The following is a 26,868-nucleotide window of genomic DNA, read 5'->3' on the forward strand; positions in this document are numbered from 1 at the left end:
GAAGCTAGTGGCGAATTTGCCTTTCTCTTTGTATTGGGCAGATGGGGTAGGGAGTTTTAACCTGCATCAGCAGAAGACCATCATCCAAGACACCAGTACTGCTTGCCAGCTTCGAAGAGGCTTCTGGAAATCTATGCCATGTGGGACCCTGCCTGACTGCATTTGCTGAGCTGAGCCCTCTCTGGAGCCTCAGTCCCATGAACCCAGTCCGTAGCATGGCACCCCATGCCCGCAGCAGAGCTTTTGGGTGGGTAGACCACTGTCACCTGCTTTGGGTCACAGTGGGAAATCAGGACTAGCGGTCTACACTGCTCTCAGTGCCAGGATTTCTGTAAGAGCCCGAAAGATGTTGGAAGTGCCTGTTTCATGCCTTGTTTGGCATTCAGGGGTAGTCCCCTCTGACCCCAAATCATGCTCCTTCTATGGAAAGGTGCTCTGCTGTGTGCTGTGCAACCCTGCTCCCTGATTAAGTGGTGATTCAACAGGGCCCAGCAGAGTCAAGGAGGTCTTAGCCAGATGTGATATGACTCCAGGAAGCTGTTTTAGAAATACACTCTGATATCAGCCCAAGCTTTAAACTCAAAATAGCCTTGATAATTGGCCATTTTTTTTCCCATTAACTTCTGTTGATTCTTTTGCTCATTTGGTTTTTGTGACCATTGAAATGATGAGCTGTAAAGGACCCTTGGAGCTGTTGTGGTTGGTGTAATTAAATATAAATAGGCAATTAAGCAACTTAAAAAAAATCAGTCGGACTTCAGCATCTTTGTAAATGTTAAGGTTTGTCATATTTTTGCTGTTTTCAGGAAAATACTTTAATGTACATACATGTGAGGCAGGCATCCAGTGGTTTTCTTACAAGTTTTACAGAGCCTGGTGTATCACGTAGGTTCACCTGAGATCATTTGGAGCCATTACTTGAACTGGTGTCCTAGCATCCATTAAAAAGAAAATAATAAGAAGAAAGAACTGGATTGAGATGGTGTTTGAGAATTCTGAGAGAAAATGGCAAGAACACTAGTCAGGATGCAAATGTTTACCTACAGCTTCACAATGACTTCATTGTATGAGTGGTTTTCTCCTCAGTTTTGTAGTACTCTCAAATGTGTGTATGTAATATAAATTAAAAATAAAACTCTAAAAAAGGCATGATTTTAGTTATCCAAGGTCCTAGAAATATGTTCCAGAACCTGTCAAGCCTTAGTGGAATTAATTTAGGTATAATACAAGTGCAGAAAAAATGTGAAGAGGGCCTTGCCTGCATGGTACTTGTCTACAGTGTCTGCACATAATTTTGAACACTGGCCAAGTGAAAAAGAAAAAAGAAAGCAGGAATTCTAAAGATGTTACAGGGCTCTTACATACTTGCAGCTCTAAAAAGGTATATGTATTTATGTGTGTGATTCTTATAGTTTAATTGCTGATGGTCAGAACTGTTGCATCCCAAATTTCAGCCTGGAGCCAAATTTTATAATTTGAGTTATAAACCTTTAAAATAAGGGTTTATGTTTATGATGGAATTGCTGACAGATGCTTATGTATAGTAGGACTAGCAGGCATTGCTGTAATTACGCTATCGTATCCTATCATTAAAGATTTCAATTGAAAGAGGTTTATAAATTGCTCTTCCTCTTAGATAAACCACCCTACATTAAGGCATCAACGATATGGTGCAGAATTAAATTAAAATCTCATAAAATGAAATATGTTCTGTATTCGCTGTTTGACACTTAATTTGCCTCTGAATGAGTAGAGGAAATCACAAATTAACCTGCCTTTGTTTTTCCAGCCATGGCTTATTAGGTGTTAGAACAACTGCAATTACAGCCCAATAATAACCCCCAACCCTTATGAATATGTACTGAAATGTGTCACTTTGTGTTACCAAAACCTGTTAGGACTGTGTAGTTATATTGGAATTTCTACAGTACATATTTGGTTTATACTTCAGGAATATGTATGAAACTTAAGTTGTTCTACAGCAGCAATGGATGAATGGAAGAATTGAGGCTGGAGCTTGTGCTTTCCTTTTATTATTTTTTTCTCAAATTCAGTTAAAATTCAGTAGACTGTAATTCAGTTTTGCAGGTTAAATTATGTGATTATCATCATACGATTAAAACAAACCGAAAGAAGCATGGTTTTAGTAATCCCATTCCTTGCTTTGTTTTTCTTTGTTGTTTTTGTACATCTCTTTCCTAATTTCCAAAATTGATTTCTAAAGTATGATATAAAGGAGGAGCTGAAGCTCCTCTATGTTTTAGTCCTTGACTTCTGCTAGGTCATCCATTAGAGTGTGATGCCTTCTCTGGTTGGTGTGCAGTGACTCAAAATCATGCCTCTAATGAGGGTGTTTATTTTAAATTAATACCATGAGTATGCTATTTTTCCTTCAAGATCCAAATCACAAACTTATTATTGGCTAACTTTTCCAATTGCTTGATGTCTTTGTTTGGAAGGAGAGTTGTTAGCAGTGAACAGAAGAATAAGGGTGTCTTGTCTGTTTTTATGACAGTGCAAGTGTAAACAACTTGATAGTCCCACAACTTTTAAAATCTGACTTAGCCAGGATGAGAGCTTTTATTCATTAATTAAAAAAAAACCAAACTCCTAAGGCAGAGGCAAAATTCTACTGATGGATTTAAATTCAGCGATTTAGGAAGCTACTGTTCTTGGTTATTCATTCTTTCCCATACTTTAACCAAGTTGCATTAAGAGGTTTTTCCCAATCTGCTTCATTTCAAAGTTGAGTTGGACAGCCTTTGAAGGTGACCTATCCTGATATTTTCAGGTGCTGTTACTGTGGCTGTAGAGGGAATGCATTCCTGCAGAGATGAGGCAGGAGACAACAGTCAGGTGGCAGTATCAGGAATGGCTCTGGGGCCATGGCTTGTGTACATCTTGGAGTGGTAAATGCACGTGCTGCAGGAGGCTAGTGGAAAGTTAAAGTTTCAAGGCTGAATGTATTACAAGATGCATCATGCATGCTCCAAAACATTCATCCATTTAGTCTCAATCTCTTTCTGTTGCCATCCCATTTTGCCTTAGCTCTGGACTACACATAAGGAAGAGTGAGCAGGGAAATGTAAGGGAAGGTGCACTGATGCTGCCCATATGCTTACAGTCAGGGGAGACTGCCTTTGCCAGGAGGAAGTCGCAAAGTACAGCTGGTGTATTTTAGCTTCCTAGGATCAATGATATTCTAAGCTCTTTTTCTTTCCTAACTGCTGATTGAGACTAGCAAGTTTGGCAGTCTTACTCCCTGAAATGATGCACGTGCAGATAACTGTGCATGTGCACAACATCAATGCCTTGAACAGGTATTTTGGATTTTGTCAATGCTCTGGTACTAAACCAAAGCATGTGTTTTGATTGCAGTCAGCTCCAACTTGATAAAGAGGGAGTCCAATTCTCAGATAGGTTATTTCATATCTAGTTTATACACGTCAGTTACACAAGGGTGAAAAGGAAAGGAAAGTCAGGCCCAGACACTTAGCTTTCATCATCCTCTGATTTTGGACCATGCAGCAAAATGGGGGATGCCCAAATATGAGAAGATTAAAGCATATCCTCGATTATGAGAGAAACTGCTAGCCACACATTTGATGTTTACATTTTCCCAGCCTTGTCACTGGCATTATGATTTTTCTTTTCATTTTCATTTCTAAGCTCTAATTTTTTAAAAAAAATCTTAATGTTTAAACCTCTTAAATCTTTTACCTGCTGCTTTACCTCAGTGTACCTCTAAGCTGTAGACTTGGCAAGGAGTCTGTCAGCTTGTCAGAGCATTCATTGATCCTTTCACAGTGGGAAGGAGAGCCCCACCCAGCATGAAAAACATCACTCATTGAATTGTCTTTAATTACTTTAAGACTTGGAATGGGTTTTATGGTTTAGCCAGGAGCCATCAAAGAAGAAAGACTGGGAAGCTCTAGAGGACATGAAAAGATGACTGTAGTTACAGCTTTCCAAAATCATTCGTGGAAGTATTTTCTGTAAACAGGGAGAAATCTTGTATTAAATGGGAAACACCCCAAGAAACCTGTCCCTGGAAGTGCAGCATGGAAAATAAGCAGCTGCTAATGGCCTGGAGGATTTTTATAGCAAGTCTCTGAGAAGGAATCAGCATGGTCTGGTGACTCGTTAAGGTTATTCAGAGTTTGTTATGTGCCACAGATATGCAGGCTCTGCAAGCAGCGTGTATCCCTCTTTTCTTAGTGGTATTCATGGAAGTAAAATACCAGGGCCAGATGCCCGCACATAAACTTCAGCAATTAGTTTTTATTCAGTGCCAGGCCTTTTACAAAGCTGGGGAATAGGAAGCCTCTGTCTAGGTCAAAACTGTGATATCTCACTCAATCTCTAGTTTTGCATCATTGAAAATAGTGAATCAGTGTTTTGTTCAGCTGTTCATTCTTGTTTAGTGGTATTTACCTTAAGACTTGCAGATCATAAATTCTCCTTTGTAAGCTTTGTAACGCTTGAAGAGTAGCTTCACAAACAGAGTGTTTTTAAAAACTATCTGAAACTGCAAAACATTTGGAAAGCAAATGGTGGCATATATGGAATTGCAGAAAAAAAGGGTGTTTTCTTAAATTTTTGATACTGAGAAACATTTTAAAGGAAAAAAAGTAGGTTAAAATGTGGATAAAAATAGATAAATATTTTTGATGTAGCTGTTTTATGTAAGTTCAGTTACATTCATTTGTTTAGGTGGTCTGGAGTTACTGCACAGTCAATTAAACTTCTCTATTTCTCACTGCTTTGCTCTCTCTCTACTAGGAAAAAGCAGTATTGAGAAAAAGCTATCTTATTTAATTTCTGTTGGAAAATAAATTCTAGATCAAATAAGGATTCACTGCTAAAATTCATCCCTGTTTTTAGCGAGCACATTTACATGGAAGTCAACAGAATTGCCTCTAAGCGCACCAGATTACATTTGGTTCACATCATTCTTCTGTTTCTCTGGTGGATAACACTTTGTGACATAATCATTTTCTCTGGAGTAGCTAATTGTAATGCCAAGGAACTACAGATTTATAAAGGAGAAACAATAGCAGCAGATAAATATTGTGTTAATAGAGGCTCTTTGTTCTTTTCATACAGTCTGATTTCGGGCTGTCTGGGGAAGTTGCAGCAATTGAAATAAGAGGAAAATTTTGGTGAGATTTTTTAATGTAGAAGGAAAAGCCCGTAAAATGTAATAGTTTGTTTTGTTGAAAATCCTTGGTAGAAAGTTCCTCCAAATTTTCGGTTGTTTTTCTTTTTTTTTTAATGTTGAGCAAAGCGCTCAAATGGCAGCAGCCCCCAGCCCTAATGATCAAGACATGCTTCCAGTGGCAGCTGGCTGACCACCTCTCTTCAGCACTCCGGAGTAGCAGTAACTCAGAGGGCATCCTCCCGGTGTGACTCAGTGGGAAGAAAAGTTGGGAAAAACCCCCAGGAACACTCCTCCTATGGTCTAAAGGGCATCGGTTACCTCATCCCCACCTGAGACATAGAGTGGCACAGGTTTGTCTGGTGGAGCCCAGTCCAGCGAAAGGGGTTCTTTAAGAGGTTTTTATGGATTATGCTGTTGCAGAGAAGCAGTTCCAAGGTTTATCAGCAGTAAGGTGTCTATCAGCACTCATCAGTACTGTCACTTAGCTCATTTACCCCATCTGGGCAGTTAACAGTCTTTAGATGAATTCTTGGCTGCCAGTGAGAAGTGGTTCCCTAAGGCAGGTTTTCAAACCAGCGTGAATTAAGAGATGATGGAAGCAGAAAGAATGGCCAGCAAAGTTATGCCTCAGGTCACTGTTCTGTGTAACATTTTTTTGTAGACTGAGGAATAGCTAGACATGATTTCAAGCTGTTTGGGTGCTCGCTGTGTGCAGATATGTATACAAGTGTGCATATTTGTGTATGTGTGCATCCATCCTCTTTACATAGTAGGGTGAATATCTTTGCTTGCACTTGTCATGGACTGAGTAATTTTATATCTCTGCAGTTAAAACTAATCCAAGGAGCTACTCGGAGTCTGAGAAAGATGGAAAATTAGAGGAAAAATGTTAACAAAATGCTTAGACAAAAATGTTCATGGGCAAAACCTTTGAGAACATGTGGATCATTACCTTAATTTAACAGTTAAACAAAAATATATAGAATAGCTGCAGTGCTTGCGTTCTGCTGCTTGAAATTTCTATTATCTCATTCTGTTATCAGCTGCAAAGAATGCAAGCTCTAAATATAGCACACATTCAAAGGCTCTGAGCCTGTGGTTTCTTGGACAAAATTCCTGTGTTCTTTGTGCTGTAGTCAGCAGTATTAGTCGAGTGAGCAGATATTGACTGTGGTATTCATGTGCAGTGAACCAGAAGCAAGCCAACTCTATAGAGGCTGCTGTCAAACTTGTTGCAGTAGCCTGTGAGGTACTGGACTGTGACAGACTCCTTTTTTTTCAGTACAATTCTTCCACTCATGTTAAATCTTGCTTCAAAGAGAACTGAAATGTTACAGTCTTAGTGGGGATTTTTCTCTTTTTTATTCCTTCTTTTTTTTAAAGTGTACCTGTGAGACTCCTGTGTTGTGAATTGGAAGTTCCCTAAAGTTAGAGTAGTTATAAACTCCAAGAAATGTGAGTGATGAATAGGATGTGTTGTAGGAACACAGAGTATCTTCATCACACTCTCACACAATCTTTCCCTGACTTAGAGTCCATCCTCCCCCAACAAAGACATCAAGTCCTTGAATCTTGGAGTATGGATTGAATGTAGTTGAGACTTTCTCTTTCCCAAAGGATGAAAAGACAGAAGTTAAATTAACACCTTGTTTCCCTTTTTGCCCCCACCTACTCATCCCACTACATATTTTTTATATAAGCCTATATTTGTTTACATATGTGTAGCAAAACATAGGTTGTTGAAGCTGTGCTTCTGAGATGTAGGACACTAACTAGCCATCCCTTGTATATTCTGTGTTATGTGATGCTAGGAAAAAAACCCCAATGATCCCTTAATTTTACTGAAAGGATTGTGTTCAATGGGTGTTTTATCACTGCGCCTTGGGCCAGGTTGAGCTATCATTGATGACTGATGTTATTAATTAATAGGGGAAAAAATTTAAAGAAAAATGTTATTCTGTTTGATTTTTGCTTTTAGGATGCATGACTAAGAAATGGCTTGGGACCTTATTTTAGAGTAAGGTTTACATTGAAGCTGGGCCCTATGAAGTTGCCATTAAAGAGCAGGAGCTTAATCCCTTCCAGCACCGAATGTGTAAATCTGAATTTACAATAGATTATGACCGCATTTATAGTCAGTTTTATAGGGGTATTGGCAATTTTCTGGAGACTCTGTGGAGGTTAGACACAGAGGCAAAACATCCTGCAGCCCATGAGTCAGGAGTACAAAGCTTCTGAAGGAATGAACTAACCTATCATCTTCTTGAAAGCATTATTTATGAGGTGTTGTGACCACTGGTGTTAAGGATCAACAGAAAATTAGGGAGTATTTCACATAAGGGAGAGTTTCTAAACATATCAGATTTAAGTGGCTATCTCTTTAAAGATGCACATCTTTCAGTCCTGTATCTCCTGTTGAAATTCAGCCTAGATTTATCATGCCTTTTCCACTGGCCCATGGAAGAAAAGATTGATAGTCTAGTCCAGTTTATAAAGGCCACCAATGCAAATAGCCCCATTTAAAAACATTGTAGACAGATTTAGCAGAGAGAGCAGGAGCTGAATGACCAAGGTGTTCTTTGCTTTACTCTGGAAGATCACTATCAGCATATATCATCAAGACAGTACCAAGAAAGCTAGTGTAGCCTGCCTCTGTCTTCGTTTGTTCCTTGAACATGTTTGTTCCTTGGACATCAGGCTTCGACTCTGACACCTTTTCTGGGAACTGTGTTTCTGCTCCTGTGATTTAGACTGAATTGCAGAGATGCTGAGGGAGCAGATGCGTAGCTTGTGCAGGTATGTTCCAAGCTGACCAGTTTGTTCCCCTTAGGCTTTTCATCTACACCCCCAGCTACCTACTCTGTTCAGAGAACTAATAATGCTTCCAGCATATAGATAATGCATTTACCTCAAAGACTTCAAAACTGAATTTACTACTTTTCAAAAAATGTATGCAGCCAGAATATTAATTTCCTTTATGTCTAGTTCTGTTTTTCATGTATTCTCTCTACAGTCACATTAGAAATGATATTTCCACCCATTTCTGGTTCTTGTGGTTGTTCAAAGTTACAGCTTTGCCCAGGAAATGTTTTTTTCAGCTCCAGTTTTTCACACAAGTAGAGCGAGAATAGCAATGCAAGGACTTTATCTCTTGTTTCTTTTGGTGGCTATGATGTTCCAGCCATTCTATATTTACCAGTTGTTAGGACCAACTTGTAGTCTGGACTACACAGCAGCAAAATGGCTTTCAGCGCTTGTGGGATCAAAAAGCTGGCCTGACTGAGACAAGACTTCTCAGCCCATCATGAGAACTGAATGTTTCCCTGATCTTCTCTGGTTGCACCTCAGCCAGCTCCCATACCTGGAGCTTTGACACTGGCAGAGAAAATACAAGAAAGGGCTGTTAGCAGAATCTCTCTCTTCCTCCCTTGTACCTTAGCAGTGTTCACCTTGGATATAAGTGGTGGTTCGTATACCTGTGAATCCTGCTGCCCTCATGGATGTTGGTGCTGATCTGTGACTTGCACACCTGCTGTTTGTGGTGGTGCTCAGAGGATGGGAGAAGCTTGGAAGTTGTGTTTTCATAAGGTCACCCCTTGACTCCAGTCCTGGGTACAGCATACATCTGTACTGTACAGCTGATATTTATCACTCAGGTGCACTCTCAAAATGGCTTTTCTTTCCCAAACCATGTGTTTGTCTAGGGGAAGGGGAGGAGGATGCATTTCAGAAAATAATCTGTGTGTTTTATACAGAAATGTGTAAATGTAGAATTTTATACAGGAGTTTCTGTAGATTTGTGTAATTTTTTTTTCTGCTGCAGGTAGTTTTAGATGAGAAATTCTTGCTGATATTCTGTTCAGTAACAGTCACTAATCCCTGTGAATATCAATTTTGGGCTGTCTGTTGATGATAATACAGAGATTTGAAGCAAATCCAGCCATACCTCAACAGAAATGATTAATACTGAACCTTCACATCACTGTTTCCGTCAGGACTGTAGCCTTGTAAAGTTAGAATTTTAGTCAAATGTTCCTTCCACAACCAAATATGGGTAGCAAGTGCAGTAGGAGAAATTTTCAGTCACTGAATTTCTCTTTTGTTATTGCCAACTTGGTTTTGTTTTAAACAGTGATTATTTTATCATATAAAAGAATTAGAGATTTCTTTCTTCCCCAGATCCCAGTTTTGTAATATTGTGGACGTGACTTAGAGTAGACACTGGAAACGAAACGGTTTGTTTTGGTTTGGTTTTGAATTTGGGAAAAGAGTGTTTCTTAGCATCACAGAACAGATGTTGAGGACAGTATTCACTTGAAGTAATGTGAGAAGCTTTTCAGGTGCTTTTCCAGGAGAAGGAACACCTGCCTTAATGTGAGGAAGGAGTTAAGGGAAAAAAAGCTAAAATTTGCTGAAACAATAGTGAGCATAGCATTCTTGAGTTTGAGGTAGGGGGAGTTTAGAAAAATCATAAGTGAATGAATGAGGAGAAAGGTTTCAAAGTACTAAAAGTGGTAAAAGCTTCATTTTCTAAAAATAAAAAAAAAACCATTACGAGACTAATAACACATTAATTAACAATACTGTTTTTCAAGAGAACAAAGTATTTGTGAAATTCATACATCAGTCAATTTCAAAGTTTAATTTTACTGTCATGGGTCATACCCATCACAAGAAAAACTTCCCATGAATAGCACATGAGTTTTTTTGAGATTTAGGACAAGCCTCAAGCTCTTCTTTCTGGTCAAATAATCCCCCTGGTGGATGCAGTAATCTGGTCCTCATGCTGTGGGAGTGGATCCTAATTAGCAATGCTGTTTTTCCATGGAGAGTATTGCTGCACACAGGCAGGGGCACTCTTTGCATGCAGACTTCATCCTCTTCTCATCTGTGAATGGTAGAGAGAGAAATGAGGAGAAATTGTAAAATTGAAACCATTTCAACTCTCTTAGTTTTGTACCATTTGGTTGTATTTCTTTTTCTCCCAATCATGCATACATGTATGAATGTGTACTTTCTCTGTCCTGCATAACGACTTCAAGGGTATTTTTTAAAGACCTAAAGGCATTTTCTGAGTGCTTTTGAACCAGTTCACTATTTACCGGTATATTGCTTTTATAGAGGTCGTCTTTGATGAGTTTTTTGTCATATGCCCCCACTGAAGTTTCAGTGTACTCAAGCATTAGAAAAACCACTATTTGAGCGTCTTTGTTTTCTTTGTTGAGCTGTTTATTTTGCTTTCTTCCCACACAGTTCCCTGGCCTCACTCTGACAACTGCTTTTCTGCATGAATTACATTCCTCGGGGCCGCAAGTCTCCTAATTCTTCCAGTCGATTTGATTCCTGCCTGTGTGATTAGTCCTCTGCTCCAACACACAGTTGGTCTTTGCCGAGCAGGCTGCTTGCTAAGTGCCTTTAACATGAAGACCTAACTACATTTTTTAACCTCATTAGTGTGTAGGGCACTGCTTCATTCCAACTTAATAACATGGCCACTATTGAATCATCACTTGCTCTAAAATAGGTTACAAAAAGGTTACCTAAGTTGTCTGTTTTTGTTTTTGTATGACTGTGCTTTTGCCGGGTAAGTTTCTTTCAGCACATGTCCATTTTTTAGCATGTAAGTTGCTTTTTTGAAAGGAGACCCATAGATTCTACTGAGGTAGATTTATGACGTTAAGAAATTTTATATTTGTATGTTCAAAAAGAAACTCAGCACCTATTCTGAAATAGTAAAACTAAGTAATAAAAGCGGTAAGAAAATGTGGGTTTGGAAGAAAATGGGAAGAAGGCTTGGGGGAAAAATTTCCTACTTGTTTCAGCTTTAGAGTTATAAAGGCTTCATCCTTACCAGTTTAAATACAGACTTTTCACTATAATGCTGGATCTACAGCAATGCAGCCACAGTCTGCAGGGCTTCACTTTGTCTCATGGGTTAAATTTTCAGCTGAATGCATTGCTACTAAAATTTAGATTTCAGTTACAGTTGTGTATAAACTTAAATGGAAAAAAACATTCGAGGACTTCCAAATGTTGTAAAGGCAACAGAAAAGTTTCCTAAGAAGACAGTATCACTGGGGAGCTGGGGGAAGAAAGGAGGCAGTGGGTCACATGCCACTTGTGATGGTGCATTTGTGCAGTTGCATAGCACAGCCACTCAGAGGGTGAGACTTCATGATTAATGGTGTTTATTCTTGACAGAAGCCTCCTTTATTTATCTGCAATACAGTTTAGTGATTTTATCAGTCACCTGAATGAAAAATATTCAGTCATACCAATATTGCAGTGTAAATTGAGTAGAGTCACTTTTTATTATATCTTTCAGCCTTATCATCTGCACAGTAATTTTCTAGCAGGGGTTTGATATAGAAAGGCTGGATTTAGCTGTACTTGACACAAAGCCTCTTCAATTTCCCCTTAAAGTTCAGGCTACTCTTAGAAATGTGTATAAATATATATATATATATAAAAAATATATATATAAATATATATATATAACCCTCTTATCCCAGCAATTTCAGTATTTGAAAGAATAAAGATAAAATGCGCAAACCTGGATGTGAGAAATGTTGTTCATATGAAAACATCTAATAGCTCTGAAGACACTGGTGAAATGCTCTTTAGTGTTTAAGCTTGTGGCTTAGTGCAGTTCTCTTTGCATGGCTACGTAGTCTGACTTTCTTCTAATCAATCATCATCCAACTCCAATCAGCATACAGGCAGAGCCTATCGTTCATCCTGGGTGTAATTTCAGAGTTGAGGACTATAATGGCAACATACAGCACATTAGTCACTGCGATAACAGCTAGTGGCACTCCTGAGGAAGGGGGAGGACGGGGAAGAAAGGGAATAAAATTCTTCTCATTCTCACAGTGCATTAGTGAAATAGGAGCAACTGTTAAACAAATGTTTATTCAATTAGCTGGCTTAACAGCATTAAGTGTGAGAAAGCTTCTGACACTCCTTTGACCCACTTTTTCTGAGGGGGGGAGAGGAGGGCCAAGGGAGGCAAGAAGGGGTCCATTACTGTGGTCCAGATTTTTGTATATGTCCACATACTCATATGATGGTGCCTCTGTGGTTAAATACTTGAAGGGATGGCAGGCTCTGCCTGTAACCCAGAGGAGGCTAAAATTTGAATAGCAAATGAGACCACCTCTAGAGCATCGGAAGACAATTGCAGAGCAGAGAAGTTTGCTATAGGAATGCAGTTGGTAATTTTGCTGCCCAGACTGTTATTACTAAAAACAGATAATGAGTAGGATGTAGAGCTTTTCGATTTTCCTGCTGCACTTTGTGCTACAGCATAGTTTGAAGAGGAAATGGTGTGTGGAGGACCATTGTAGCCTTGCTTGTCCTGTGCATCTGTTTTATACTCATGATGATGATTTCTGCATCAAATGCAACATTGATACATTATCCTCCATATATTAATGACCACAAGTAAACTTGGAGCCAGCTGAAGGCAGGGGAGGAAAAATTTACCAGCGCTGAGTTTGGGCAGTGCTGTGAAGGTATAAGGTATTATTTACTTATAAGTAGTAAGTAATCAGTGCAAGCTGACCAAAATAAGACAATACCTTGGTAAGGCTCTAGCAGAAGCAAGTGATGGAAATCACATGTTACCATTACTTTATTTACTGTTTACATTACTGCAGTGTCCAACAGCTCTGTGCAGGATTGGAGCTCTGCTGAGTGTTGTGCAAATACAAAGAGCTCTGCCAGGAAAAGCTCACAGTCAGACATCTTTGGCAAATGAACTCTGGTGAGTCAGCTCTGATGGCCTTAGGGGTTTCCAGCCCCAGCTGTTTTTCTTGCCCTGGGGATTATCCCTTGTCCCTCAGCAGGATTGTGTGCCTTTGCCCCATTTACAGTCTCACAGCTTTGCTCTGGCTCCCTGAAACTGGGCAATGAAGCGGTCAGAGGCAGAGATGTGCTGCCTGGGAGGGGCACCAGCTGGATACTCAGAGCTTACACAGCTGCCGCAAAATTTGCCAGATAACCTCTGGTAGAAGCCTAGAATGGGCAAGTGGCGTTTGGAGGGAGTAGTTATAGTTGGTTACTTTTCTGTATGTTTGCGTCCTTTGTACAAGCAAAGAAATTGCCAAGTAAATCCGTATAATCCTCCCCCAGACACTGATTTCTTTGCAGCATCCTGAGAAGGATTTGGAGAAAGGAGAGGAAAGCTGGGCTGCTCTGTAGTGCAAAGGCCAAGTGGACAGTGTTTCAGAGCAGTGCCAGGAGGCAGCAACAATGGTGGGTGGATGGAAGGAAGAGGAAAAGGAGAGGCAGATTGTTGTGGGGAGATTACCAGCGTGTGAGGAAGAGAACAGGAAGACTGGACTTGACTTCAGAAATACTGGGGGACAGTAGATAGTTTTATTTGCATTTTTCATAACAAAGAAAATTAAACAGTCAAAACTGTATCAGCAAACACATTTAAGGAATACATGTCAAGACTCCAAGTCAAGACTGTATCACCTGAAGCAGCAGTTGCTTGCTGTAGTCAGTACAGGTGTTACTGTGAGCTGAAAGTCACCAGTGTTAGAGCTGACCTTATGTAAACAGCATGTTAAATAACAAAATGAATATTCATTGCTTTTCATGGCATAAACTATTCTTGAGGAAATCCACAAGCTGATGGTTGGGTTATTTATGAAGTCTTATAAGTAGCAGACAGTGTATGTAAAAAACCTGGGTCTGTGTTCAGGCAGTCTGTCAGTAGAAAAATAGGAATACAGTCACTGACTAAGGATTTAGTGCCTTGATTAATGTAGTCAATTTTTAACTGTAACTACATAATGTTAACACTTCCCAAAGAAGGAAAGGGGAACCAGAGTAATATTCTTTTGCTGTCGGTCATTGCCTAATTGTCGTGCATGATTTCCCTCACCATGAACATCTCTTGTACAGTCATTTGTGTCCTCTTTTTTTTGTTTTGGCAATGATGCCTTTTAACTTTATGTGGGAAAAACTTTTTATTCTAACCTCAAGTGAGGTTATTTGTATATTTTAGGAATTTACATACCAGAACTGCACACATTTTGTAAGGCATTGTCCTTCCTTCAGTGAGAAAACATTTATAACATAGGATCTCTTGATCTGACCTTTCAACTGTAGATACTGAACATTTTCCAAGTGCTTTACCACAGTTTTAAAGATGGGGAAAGAGTGGAAAACAACAAACTTGTGCAAGGTGGACAGCAGATAAGTGTTGGAAACCAAACCAGAGCCTGTGTACCTTAAACCCTGATGTATCTTCTCTTATATGTGAACTACATAGGCATGGACCCACTCATGATTTATTTGAACATATATCTACTAAGTGAAAGACTGCTACCAAATCAGATTCTGTGACTTACTTCCCTACGCTGACTACAGTTCCAGTGTGAAGTTTGGAGGAAAAGTGAGAAAATATTCACTAGATGTTGACACATGGAAAATGATACAGGAAATCAAGAGGGGTTTTTTGTATTAGGACTTAAAAAACATGCTCATGTTTTCCTTTTTCTTCGTTTCCACCATTAAGAAAATACAGTTAACAGTGCTTACTCTTTTGCAGCACTTGAGCTGTTTTGTATGAGGTATGCTCTGACATTTCCATGTATTCAAATAATTTTTTAAATGTTCATAATTACTTGCTTAATTTTCCTTAGTCCAAGAATGTGATATAGCAGCTTTGAGGCAGTGAGTGATTCTAGGGGAATGGAGTGCCTATTTGAAGCTAGATTTTCTGAAAAAAATTAGGTATTAAAAATTATATTATTGATTTCCCATAGTATGTATTTATGGGTTTGATTGTTTGCCAATTCAGTTAGAAGTGAAAAGAGAAAAGGACTGTGGATTGCATTTTAAAAATGCTCAGTGCTGGCCTCAATCTCCTTGCATTGAAATCTCAGAGCTCAACTTTATTAATATAAAAACCTTTTGTTAGCCAGTTTTTGGCTGCTGGTTCTGAAGGGTCAGTCTGTACAAGCAACTATGGTAATAAATAAACAATAGAAATTTAACATGGGAGATATTACCAAAGGAATTGAGCCGTGTGCTTTAGAATAGGAGTCACTACATACCAAGAAAGACTTGCTTGTTTGTCTTCCAGGTTCTACTAGAAATAAAAGTGTTAAATGTTTTGTGGACAGACATCAGAAGATTATTGCAGAAGAAAAAGATAAAAGAAGAGTATCATAGGCAGTTTAATGAGTTTAATATTTTTCAATTCTCCAGGCATGACTGAATTGAGAAATTCAGGTATCAGAGAAACAGTGTAGATATCATTGGTATGGGAGTTATGCCATCAATGCTTGCTCCAGCATCGAATAACGTACTGTTAAATGATTAAATATCGAGGTTTGAACTTTGACACGTTCATAATATAACAAGATGGATGAAAAGGCAATAATAAATTAGGTTATGTTACAATATTTCATCCCACTTCGTTGACAAGCTTTGTTCTGTGAGATAGATTATTGTTCCATCTGTAACCTCAGCTCAGTGTCATATTTACAATGTTATAGTTAAGGATCACGTGCTGTTTTCAATATAAATGTATTTTTCAACAGATTCATAAAAGAGCCATTTAAAATTTTATCAGGACAAAACTTGGCATTAAGATTTCCATTCTTGGAGTTATAGTTTCCTTTAAAATCAGAAACGGCTTAAATCACCATGAGTTTTTTTTAAGATAGATTGTGCTTAGAAGAGGTTTTTGTCCAAGCACAGCTTAAAGTTATTGGGAAACCATTTATGACAGATCTCTAACACCAAACCAACCTCAAAAATATTAATCCAGATTTTCCTGTGGCAGAGACCTTTGTGGCTGTTCCGAATGGCTTTACATCTGCTTCCAGAAAACATTGCTATTGAAAAATGCCTGTGGCAAGTGTGGGGGTTGTAGTCAGCCGTGGGGCCTGCTGTAGTTTTTACAGTTGCGAGAGATACAGGAATAGGGACAATTTGCACAGTATTGGTATTTTGGCATGTATTAAAACAGTTCAAGCACTCCAAAGCAAGTAAGTACCCTGAGGCCACTAATTGGCTATAACTGTCATGAGTGGCCTCACCTGAGACCTCTACCAACACCTCAGGCACCCAGGACCTCCTTTTTAGCTGAGCTGCCTGGCTGGTGTTGTAAGTAGTGCCCATATCTGGTCCTGCTCCTGGCTGAGCTCAGGGTCTGCACTGTAGGGAGCTGTTCTGGATAGAGCCCTCAGAACTATGGCATAACTTGTCTCCTGACCTGTCTTTGTCCCTGTCTCCTTCTGCACTTGACTGTCCTAACCCAGACTTGGTTTGTCACTTTGCCTTGTCTCAGATTGCTGATTGACTGTGTAAGCAGCACCTGGCTCTGGTCACTCGCTCAGATCTGGTGGCATGGAGTGCATTGCCCGTGCGCGGCTCCTGGCTTGCCTTTCTTAGGAGGAAGCTGGCCTTTGCTGCTCCCCAGCACCTTGAACTGGGTCTCTTTTCTTTCCATTCCCCCCTCCTCAATTTCTAACTCAGTTCCATGCATGAATCCAAGTAAGATAGCTTCATGGACTTCAGGCTAGTCCTCTGATCCTATCAGTAGGGCACTGAGAGGGTGGTTGAAAGGACCCACAGTTAACAAGTTCTGTGCTGGCTTACCTACCCAGGGACTTTCACCTCTAGTCGTAGCCAGACAGCAGTATTTCACCTGTACAAGTTAGCTGTTCCATTAGTACCAAAGAAAGGGATAAGATTTGAATTTGGGCAGTCTGATCTTCCTTGTCGTAAAACTGGCTAATGCTTAAAAATAGCCTGAAGTATCCCAGTATCCCAGTTCTTTCTGCTGTTGGAAAGAATGTGTGATCCTTTCAACATAATACTAGGTAATGATCTGTGCATGCAGATCATTTTGAAATATGTATAACTTGCTTGTTCTTGCCTCATCAACTCTCAGATTCCCATGATCTTCCTTCACCAGTTAAAAAAGGGCTGTATGGGCTGAAAAGGGAATTGCATTTGATTCAGTTTTTGTGGTGGTTAAAATCCAAACCTGCTGCTAGTCAGTCTTCTTGTGCAGAGTTCATTTATTGAAGCTGTAAGTGACAAAACAAAATGACACGTGGTTTTCATGAGTAATAACTGAAATCCCACAGGTAGCTCACCTGTGGTTCAGCAGTGATCAGAAAAAAAAATCATTTAAAAAAAAAGTGACTTCACACATACTGTGATTTGCCCTACAACTGATGCTGTTCATAGCTGCTGAACTGGTGTGACTATGTAAGTTTTCAAGCCTGTGTAGACACCTGCAACATTCATCAAAATAAAGTCATAACTAGTAGGAAAAAATACACCTGTTTGCCCTTACACTGATCTCACTGCCTCATCACATGTGTGCCATTCACAGGCTGAGTGCTTGAGATTCCCCGTGGCATCAGAGTTGGGACAGGAAGAAGCTGTCAGGCTGGATGTGTATGGGGAGTGGGAAGTCCTGTGTAGATATGGAAGCTGTGTGACACTCATGATATTTCAGCACCTTAGCAGTGAACAGGAAGGCCTTCTGGACTGAAAGGAGGAGATGCCATCACAGCCAGCCCTGTACTCAGTTCCTTCTCATTTATGTCAGGGTTGTAGATATAATCAAGGTTACTGAGAAAATAATAAAATCATCCTCATGTGCTAGGATAAAAATTAGTGGTGAAACACAGCCATAGGATCTCCTTTACACACAAACCTGGAGACCTTCAACTTCAAGTATGTATTGAAAGTATGATCAGCTTGGTATTAAATTTGAGTTGAGTTTTCAGGATCTCTAGAAGTAGACACAGAGGTTCTGATTCAGAAAAGAGCATGCATCTGCTTCGCTCCCTCCCATAAGTGGTCTGAATATGTTGTATAACAGAAGAACCCCTGCACAGGAGAAGATCCAGGGCAAGTTCTGCCTTCACACAGTTTACAGGTGAGCCATAAATTGTCAGGCAGTATCACTGAAAATCTCCTTGCCTCTTCTTGTGCTGAGGCCTCATTGCATCCCATGAAGTAGCCTCAGACCCAAGGCAGAACACCATTCAGCAGGATGCATGGCTAGTTTGAAGGATGCTGGGCCGAAGGGTCCTGAGTTTGAAGGAGGGTCCCCAGCTTCTTTCCCTGCTCATGACATCAGAGTTGGACTAGATGACCTGTAAAGGTACCTTCCAATCCAAACCATTCTATTATTCTATACATGTGAAATAAAAATTATGGGGATGGACTGACACCCACATCTGGAGATTTTATTTGCTTGTTACTGAATGGGTATCTGCAGAGCCACTCCCAGGCCGTTCTGTTTGCTGTTTACAGGACAAAAGTCATCATTTATTGGTATACAATGAGGTTGCAAAACAACAATAAAGGTGTTTGGCAGCACCCTTTCTAAAAGCTACATTTTAGTTTGAAGGAGGGAGTTAATACTTGTGAAAGATGTTCACCGTAGTTTAAGCACAGAGGGAAAGGAGGGATATGTGATGTTTATTGGAATAAATCAGGATGACTCAAATTGTGGGACTAAGAGCGGATGAAAAAGGTAGGAGGGAAAATGGGTCTGTAGGGAAAGGAGGGTCTGGGAACACAGAGAAGTGAGAAAAGTCCAGACTGAAAGTGAGCACAGAAGTTAGCAGCATGTTAAAATCAGATGCTGGAGAGAAATTAGGAAACATTAGAGTCCAGAGCTGGGAATTCTTTATGGAATCTGATGACTCCTTATTTCTGCCTCAGATAATACTGTTTATATGCCAGCTGTTGATTGATGATACCCAGGTCAGTGTCCTTTCCCTAGCATCCTAGGAAAACCGTGGAGCTCAGAGGAGAGAGAGAGAAAGAGGCAGGGCTGAGGAGAAGAGCGGCTGAGTCCTGGTGTCCTTGAATGGCTCTTGTTGGATCTGGAGGGAGAAGCTGACAGCCTGGCTCCTAATCTTGCTCCTGCGGCAGCATTTGGCTGTTGGCCGGCTGGAGAGTGAATCACTGAGGCCAATACAGACTTTCAGCCTTCTTGCATAAGCATTTAAACAGTTTTTTGTTCAATATGCACCAGATAAGGCCAGGGCCCCAGCTTGCCTGCATGCTCTTCATGTTTCTAACTATGAATTGGAATCCCATTTAAAAAAATCCCTTGTAAAATAACATCCAAACTTAGTTTCTTTGTTACTCTTGTATTAAATTTCCTGTACTACTGTATTTTCCTCACTCCCAGGATGGGAAATTCACTCTGTAATGTGATACCCAGCTGTGGTACTTTTGCTTCCTACATCACCATGATTTTTAAAGCTCCTGCCTACCAAACTTGGCCTCACAGGGAACCAGGAGACAACGAATGTTTCATGTCTGGTGAGGTTTCATAGTACCAAGATAAAATATGCACTTCCACTGTAAAACAAAGTTACTTTAGAACTATGTAGACAAAAAGTTCTCTGAGGAAAGGAGATGTCTGGTTTGCACAGTGGTGGAAAGTGGCTTCCCGTTTCAGATTCTCAGTGCATTTCAAATATGGTGAAGGCATGCTAGTGAGTTACTTAGCTTTATGTGGGTCACTTACTCAGGTGCCAGAGGAATGACTGCACTGTTGGTACCTGCTGCTAATGCAAAATGCAGCTCTCTAACAAACTTTGGAGTTAGGAGGTATTTTCATACAGGAAGGCTAAACAGGCTTACCTTGCAGAAAGCTGTAGGAGGGCAAGAAACACAAAAAAAGTCAAATAGGAAAGGCAAGGGAAAAGAGGGAGAAAAACACATCAGGAGAAATCTTCATTCCTCAGGTTTTACAAACCCTCATGGATTTAGTGGCACGGAAGCTGGCGTCATGTTAGGAATTCATGACTTTGATCACTGTCCCACTCATATGCTAGCGTTTCTGAGCTGATGGCAGGGCAGAATTGGCTCCGATGTAAGATTATGTTCTGTTGGCCTTTTAGGTGATGACAACTACCTCCATTGATCATGATATGTGTACGTTAAAGGAAAAAAAAATACATTTCTTGTTTGATTATTCTTTGTGAGCCAACAGCATCAAAGGAACAGGCTGCCCTCACTGCTCTCACAGCTGCTGCCTGTGTCTGTGCTATATATATGCTAAATTAATTGGAAAAACAGGGACAAAAAGGCATTTAGTTCAGGTCAGCCAGTTGGACTACAGCAAATGCATGACAGGCTTAATCATTGTCTTTCACCAAAGAGCAGGTTGGCAAGGGCAGGCACTCCAACCCCTTCTGATGAAATTTGAACTTTTTCCAGTGCCTTTGGAGATGGGGTGCTGTGAGAGAAAAGTCTCTAAGCAGAGCCCAGACGCTGTCATATCAACAGGGTGGGATGATGGGGAGGGTTACAGCAGGTTATTTATCTTTTGTCAGCTGTGAACTCAGCTTTCAGCCTTGGTTCATCACACATAGCATGAGAGGGCACCACAGCTTTCCCTTCACAAAAATGAGTAGTTAATTAATGGGGTCTTGTTAAAAAACGTTGGTCTCTGGTGCCATACTAAAAACACACATATGCAGCAATCTTTCTTCCTCTGCCACGAAGTTTTGTGCATTTTTCATGGGAAGGGACAGCAACAAAAAAATGCTCCAAAGGATCTATCCGTTTTAATGGCTTACAAAGTTTGGGACTCCTGAAATGATTTCTATATAGACATGCCATCTTGCACTTTCAGAAAGTAAGCCGGCAAATGAAGGGCATGGGTGCAGTGTGGCTCTCAAAGCTCCTTTTTCAATAGCCACATTGTTTTGAAGATGTAAATGATTCTGAATCTCAGTATGTATTTCATATTGCAGTAAGAATTACTATTTAATACAGTGTGCATATTTTGTACTAATTGAAGTGATTTTCTCCTTAACTGCTTGGGGAAAGGGTACTGAGGGGTGTAAAGATTAAAACAAATATAAAATCATGTTAAAATTGGTCAGAGAAATGTTGCTAATAATGGGTACAGAGAAGAATTAATTTCCCATCCTTTTTCTTTCCAGACAGTTGACTTTAGTACATGTGCAACCTACACATGTAACAACTGGTTATTGTTCTTCAAGAAACAAGTGTGTTACCTTTACAGTATTTTTCTTTATTGTATAGATAACCTGACTGGGTTTTTTTTCTTCCTTTTTTTTCTTCCAGGCCTTCTGCCTTATCTAGTAGCCCAACATACTCAGAGCTTCCATTCCTTAGAATTTCCCCGCACCGAAATCCTGCTGCGACATCAGAGTCTCCCTTCAGCACCCCTCACCCATACATTAACCCCTACATGGACTACATCAGGTCCCTGCACAGCAGCCCGTCCCTCTCCATGATCTCAGCAGCCCGTGGACTCAGCCCAACAGACGGTGGGTTAAGACAGGCTTCCTGTTTTCTGTCATTGTAGCAACTAAAGTTATATTAATCTTGTCAACATTTTTCCCCCTTGTTCAAAGCAGCTTCACCAGGTTTGTCAGACATATTCATTATGTCATAAATGTTTCAATACTTCATCAGCCGATCATGGCTCATTTGTACATCTCACAAATGTTGAAACTTCAGGGAGAAGAAAAAAAAGGTGCCTCATTCAAAATTTATGCTGTAAGGGTGGTGTATGTCTTGTGATATCTTTTGTTTGTGGGGCTGACATGGAGTGTAATTCTGATCTCAAGAAATCCACTGTATCTGCACTGAATTGAGTCAGATTCTTCATGGGTGCATGTCAGTGTATAACCATGGAGTTCTTCAGGCACAAAAGGCTTGTTAATTAAACTAGTATTTTTCAATCATATAAAGCATGCACTGACTAGTTATACTTAGTCAATAATTCTATTATAGTTATGTAGAATTATTTCAGTTTATCCTAGCCAACAATATGGCCAAATGAAATGATGCTTATGTAGAAGTGGCTGATGATCAAGACTGTCCCTTTTAATCTAAATGGTGGCCTGTATACTTGATATATCAGTGCTTTAGGTCTTGGTGTGACCATGGCTTTTACTTTCCAGGCTATTTGGGCTGAAGTGAACTTCCGTGATCACTCTTGTCATTACTCTAGCACATTTCCTATTCATTTCAGTGGGAATTTTGCCAAAGTGAGCCATCAACAGAGTTGCCAAAAAAAGGCTGTCTTGTTAATAGTAGGTTTTTCAATAGTGGGTAAGCATAAGCACTTTGACATTCCAAAATGGTAGCACTTGCTGAAGGGAACTAAAATATAACATATTCAGCAATGACTATATAAAGAAAGGAAATTAAAATGGTACTTTAACTATGGGAAAGATCTTCCCAGTGTATTCAGAAACTTACCAGAGTTAAACCGCCTTTAGCTGAATTTGAAAAATGAGCAGTGCACCCTATCCAAACGGATAACTAATTAATCCTCGTTTATAAGAATATATACCTTTACAGTTAATCCATTAGTTATGGGCACATATTCTTATGAGAATAAATTTTAATGACCTATTGTCAGTCAAGGTATATGGCATGCACATAGGGTTTTCCCAGCAGCACTTTGGATGTTACATGAATTCTTGCTAACTCGACCCCTTTTGTTTTAGCAGACGTATTTTTAAAAAAACATTTTGAAGAAAGAAATAGGAATGCTCAGAAAGGGAAGTTTTGACTTCAGGAGCTTTAGAGCTTTAGATATAGGATAAACATGACAGAACGATAATGTAATGGCATATAGTGGGAAAACTCATGTGATGCACGTTTGGGCTTTTTCACAGGAGCTAATATGCACAATACTTTGCTATTTTCAATACTCTTCAGGTCACATTCATGCAGAATTTCATTTATACTTAAGGTATGTTCCAGTGGCAGACAAAGGAAGGTGTGAAGGAAACCACCCATCACAGAACTTTATGACATTAAGCTTTATACAGTTTTGCTCTCAGCTATACCACACTGAATTCACTTGCAAAAATGTAGGCACATAGTGCTCTCTGAGATAACACTGGGCTATCTGACCCAGGACCCAACTGACACTCCAGAAAGGCAGAGACCTTCCAGAGATGTCACAGGGTAGAATTTCGTTTCAGATTCTGGCACCTAAATGTAGATGTGTACAGTATAGAAATGTGTGATTTTGCTGTGCTGTTCTGCCATTGTAGTCCAGTGAGTTGTAGGTAGTGCAGCCAGCAAAGCCTCAAGGAACTATTCAGTTCCCAAACAAATGGACACTTGGGTGTTAGCAGTTGAGTGTGGAGCTCTGTCATAACTATGATGGTGCTAAGATTTGTCTGTCTACAGTGCAGGTGTTTGGTGTCTGTTCAGATCTGTGAAATACCCTGCCTCAACTCCACCTGCCACCTCAGAAAGACACTTTTCTCTTGCCAGCCTATGTAGCTTGGGTTCTCCCAGGCTTTCAGATGGAATGAGACACTCAGGTGTGGACAGCTCAGCTGAGTATGCTCTGTCTTAATGCTCATTCCCTGAGCTTTGATTGCTGACTGGATACGCAGCCTTAATCTGTCATGGGGACATGCTAAACTTACTAGCTTAAGCATCTTTTTTCAGGTTTTGAACAAATATATGTTACTTCACACTTCCTATAGGCTCACAGCCCATCTTTGATCAGTTACCACAGCCCTGGTGTTGTGCAGCATCCAATGAAAATACAGTAACTTGATTGAGGCATTGAAGAGATCTCAGTCAAACAGCATGCTGTTGAAAAGCTTCAAGTTTGTTCCCTGGAATCCATAGTCTGTTGTACGATCAATCAGGTATACAATGAAATGCCTTTTTTGGATGTGGGTTCCTGGGATCAAATAATCTGAACCATGGTTTGAGCACTGCTAGAATGCAAATAAAACACTTCTGTGGTTTAAAGAGGTACATGCACATAGCGTACTAATAACATAATGGACACAGTGTCTTAAGTCATATAGCATTTGAACTATGAAAACTTGGAAGTTGTTATTCCTCTTCTGAAAGCCATACTGAGATTTCTCTTGCTACCCTAATTGCTTTAGGACAGTTAGATAATTATATCAGTGTACTACTGGGCTTGGTCTGCTGACTCACATATCTGGGGATGGCCAGGAGCCACAACTATCTAGAACATAACTCTTGTCACTTCACTTTACCCAGCAGATTTGGTGGGTCAGGGGTGACTGAGGACTCCTCCGAAGGTTTGGAGCAGGGGTAAGGATGGGATTGTTGGTATGTGTAGAGGAGAGTGCTCAAATGAAGCTCAGCAGTGCTTATGGTGCAGAAGCAAATGCCTCCACTTGTAGAAAAATGGGAACAAAGCTGAAGCTACCCAGGAATAAACAGGAAAAAATTCAGGGCTGCAGGCCTTCCAGTTTACCCTTCATTTACCCTTCACGCAATACATCATTTAGTAGGTTAATTTTTTATGTTTGAGGGAGGTAGTAAGGAATGATCTTTAAAGAGCACCAGAGCATTTCTTGGCATATGGAACATTTAGTAATGCAATTATGTGTTAACTATGTTTTCTGCAGCAGTTAATTTTAAAGTTTGCAGCCAATGTTATTGTTAGTTAGCCCAGACACTTATGTCAGAAAGCTCAGGAAGTATTTTCAGTGTGTCTGGAAATATACCATGGTTGTCTACTACCGTAAAACGTTAATATCAGTGATTCAGTGTGAGTTATGCATCTTTTAAAATTTGGTCTGAATAATTTCTTTACCATTTCACAGAAAGTGGAAAGATAGTAATTAATTGTGAAATCAGTTTGTAATTTGGAAAAAATACCAGCAAGCTTTAATTTATCTCAGCTCGTTTTTTATGCCATTCCTATTCCTGTTTGATGTACTTCTATTTTTCAGAACCCTTCCTTATAGATTTAACATTTTGACATCAAAAGCACATTCTTTCATTGTATTTGGTAGTAATAAATCTGTTGCTGAATAAACTTTTCTCCAAATTCCAATGCCTTGTTTATATTCAGAACATAAAAAGTGTAAATCTTGATTCTTTGTTTCTAAGGTTTGCATTTAGGGTCTGATTCTCTAATGAAGGTATAAATGGTCTTTTTAGTAGTGCTGTGTAGGTAACAATATTCAGAGAATTTCAGCCTAAAATTTTGTTTTCATTCAAGATTCAGCTGCTGAGATTAAAAAAAAAAATCTCATTAAATGATATGAAAGAATATAAAAATAATCTGGTGTACCAGCTTGGGGTGCAGTGCGTTCACCTAAGGAACCTGAAGCGTTTTAGGCAAGCTTGCGTACCATCTTGTGGTGACCAGAGTGTAAACTGTTTTGCAAGTGGGACAGGGAGAGACCAGAGAGAAGGGCTGTCCACCTGTTTCATGGCAAGTCAGGGTCAGGATCAAGGAGAAGGAGAAAAGTATTTTATGAGTACTTCTTACAGAGGCTCATGAAATGACCCTCTACCTTCAGTAGCATCTGAAGCCTGTTGAGAGGAGATGATCTTAGAGTGATGCCAATTTTTCTATTTGTCCAGGGTTGCCCATTAGTTGAAGGCCTGCTTGAAAATTGGAGTGGAACAGGAAGTTCTCATTTTTACATGAGATAACAGCTAATACAGTCATTGCATGCAGTGCATGATGCAGAGGACTGCATCACGATAACCTCACTGATGGGATGTAGAGTCTATCCAGTCTGTGGTTTTGACTCTGCAAACGGGCTTGTGTGTCAAATATACTTATACATGAACTTTGAAGGATGGGATGGTCACATTTATTGGCTTCAGTCTGTCCTCTTAAAAAACTGACCCTGTGTTGTTCATGGACAACTATTATTTTTCCTGGAATCATACTTTACCCCTGTTTACTCCTAAGCATAGACACAGAGGGACATGGTGAGGGAGAATCTTCTAGTCCTCTAGGCAGAGACTCCAGATACTTGAATGTTTATGGAGGTTCAGCCATGTTGTTACCTTAGAGATGGATTCCTTTGGGCCAGGAGTGAGGTAAATGGGAATAAAATGCTAGGAAGGTTTTCTTGCTTTTTTATGTCACTAAATAAATCATACTAGTTTCCATTGCTGTCAGCCTGACACTTTTTGAGTCACTTAATAATAAATACAAAAATATGAGATCACTAAGCTCATAATATTTTATGTCTTGCTGGTTTTTTTGAATGGTGTCTTTACAGTACCACTGGTTGAAATATATTGACCAGTGGCGGCATACTGCAGACATTGCATTATATTAAAAAATAAACAAGCTGTTTTAATGGCCAGAGAAACCAGTAATGTGATAAAACTTTCCTTCTTGTTTATCTTACGTCATTAACGGTACTTTTATGTTGTTTTTTTTAGCTCCGCATGCTGGCGTCAGTCCAGCTGAATATTATCATCAGATGGCTCTGTTGGCAGGCCAGCGCAGTCCGTATGCAGACATCATTCCTTCAGCTGCCACTGCGGGAGCTGGGACACTTCATATGGAATATCTTCACGCCATGGATAGTGAGTGATATTTTCTAGAAATGTAGACGGTCCTACAAAAGGGAACCACGTGGGTTTTTCGCGGTCTGACCCAAAAGGCCTCCATGCTGACAGAGAAGTGGGAGTCAACATAAGCTTCCTCACGAGGCTGGAGGGCCAGAAAATTGATTGCCAAATGCACAAGGGTTATGTCAAGCCTAAAAGTAAACTTTGAAAGAAAGTAGGGAGAGGAGCAGGACTGCTCCTGAAAACAGGTTATAAATTTTATTTCTAGTGGGGCTTGAGTGCTTTTGAAAATGCCCTTTTCTATTTGCAATCAGTAACTCACTTTCATAGTTAGGCTGAGTAATTCTCTGATGAGCTCTCTGTTAAGAGAAAGTTTACATCTG

At 39.9% G+C, this 26,868-nt stretch overlaps 1 protein-coding gene across 2 annotated transcripts in view; it reads left to right on the top strand.

The window, feature by feature from the left end:
* The window catches only part of GLI3 (GLI family zinc finger 3), a gene marked incomplete at both ends in the record, with an annotated part of 187,785 nt that overhangs the window by 98,630 nt on the left and 62,287 nt on the right, over positions 1-26,868 (top strand). For both annotated transcript variants that reach the window (XM_082276657.1, XM_082276656.1), the window contains 2 exons: positions 21,263-21,468; positions 26,354-26,500. In XM_082276657.1, the coding sequence (XP_082132783.1) occupies positions 21,263-21,468; positions 26,354-26,500 (353 nt within the window). The remainder of the gene's footprint in view (positions 1-21,262; positions 21,469-26,353; positions 26,501-26,868) is intronic.

Source organism: Coloeus monedula (assembly GCF_965178545.1).
Source record: "Coloeus monedula genome assembly, chromosome: 1".
NCBI lineage: Eukaryota > Metazoa > Chordata > Aves > Passeriformes > Corvidae > Coloeus > Coloeus monedula.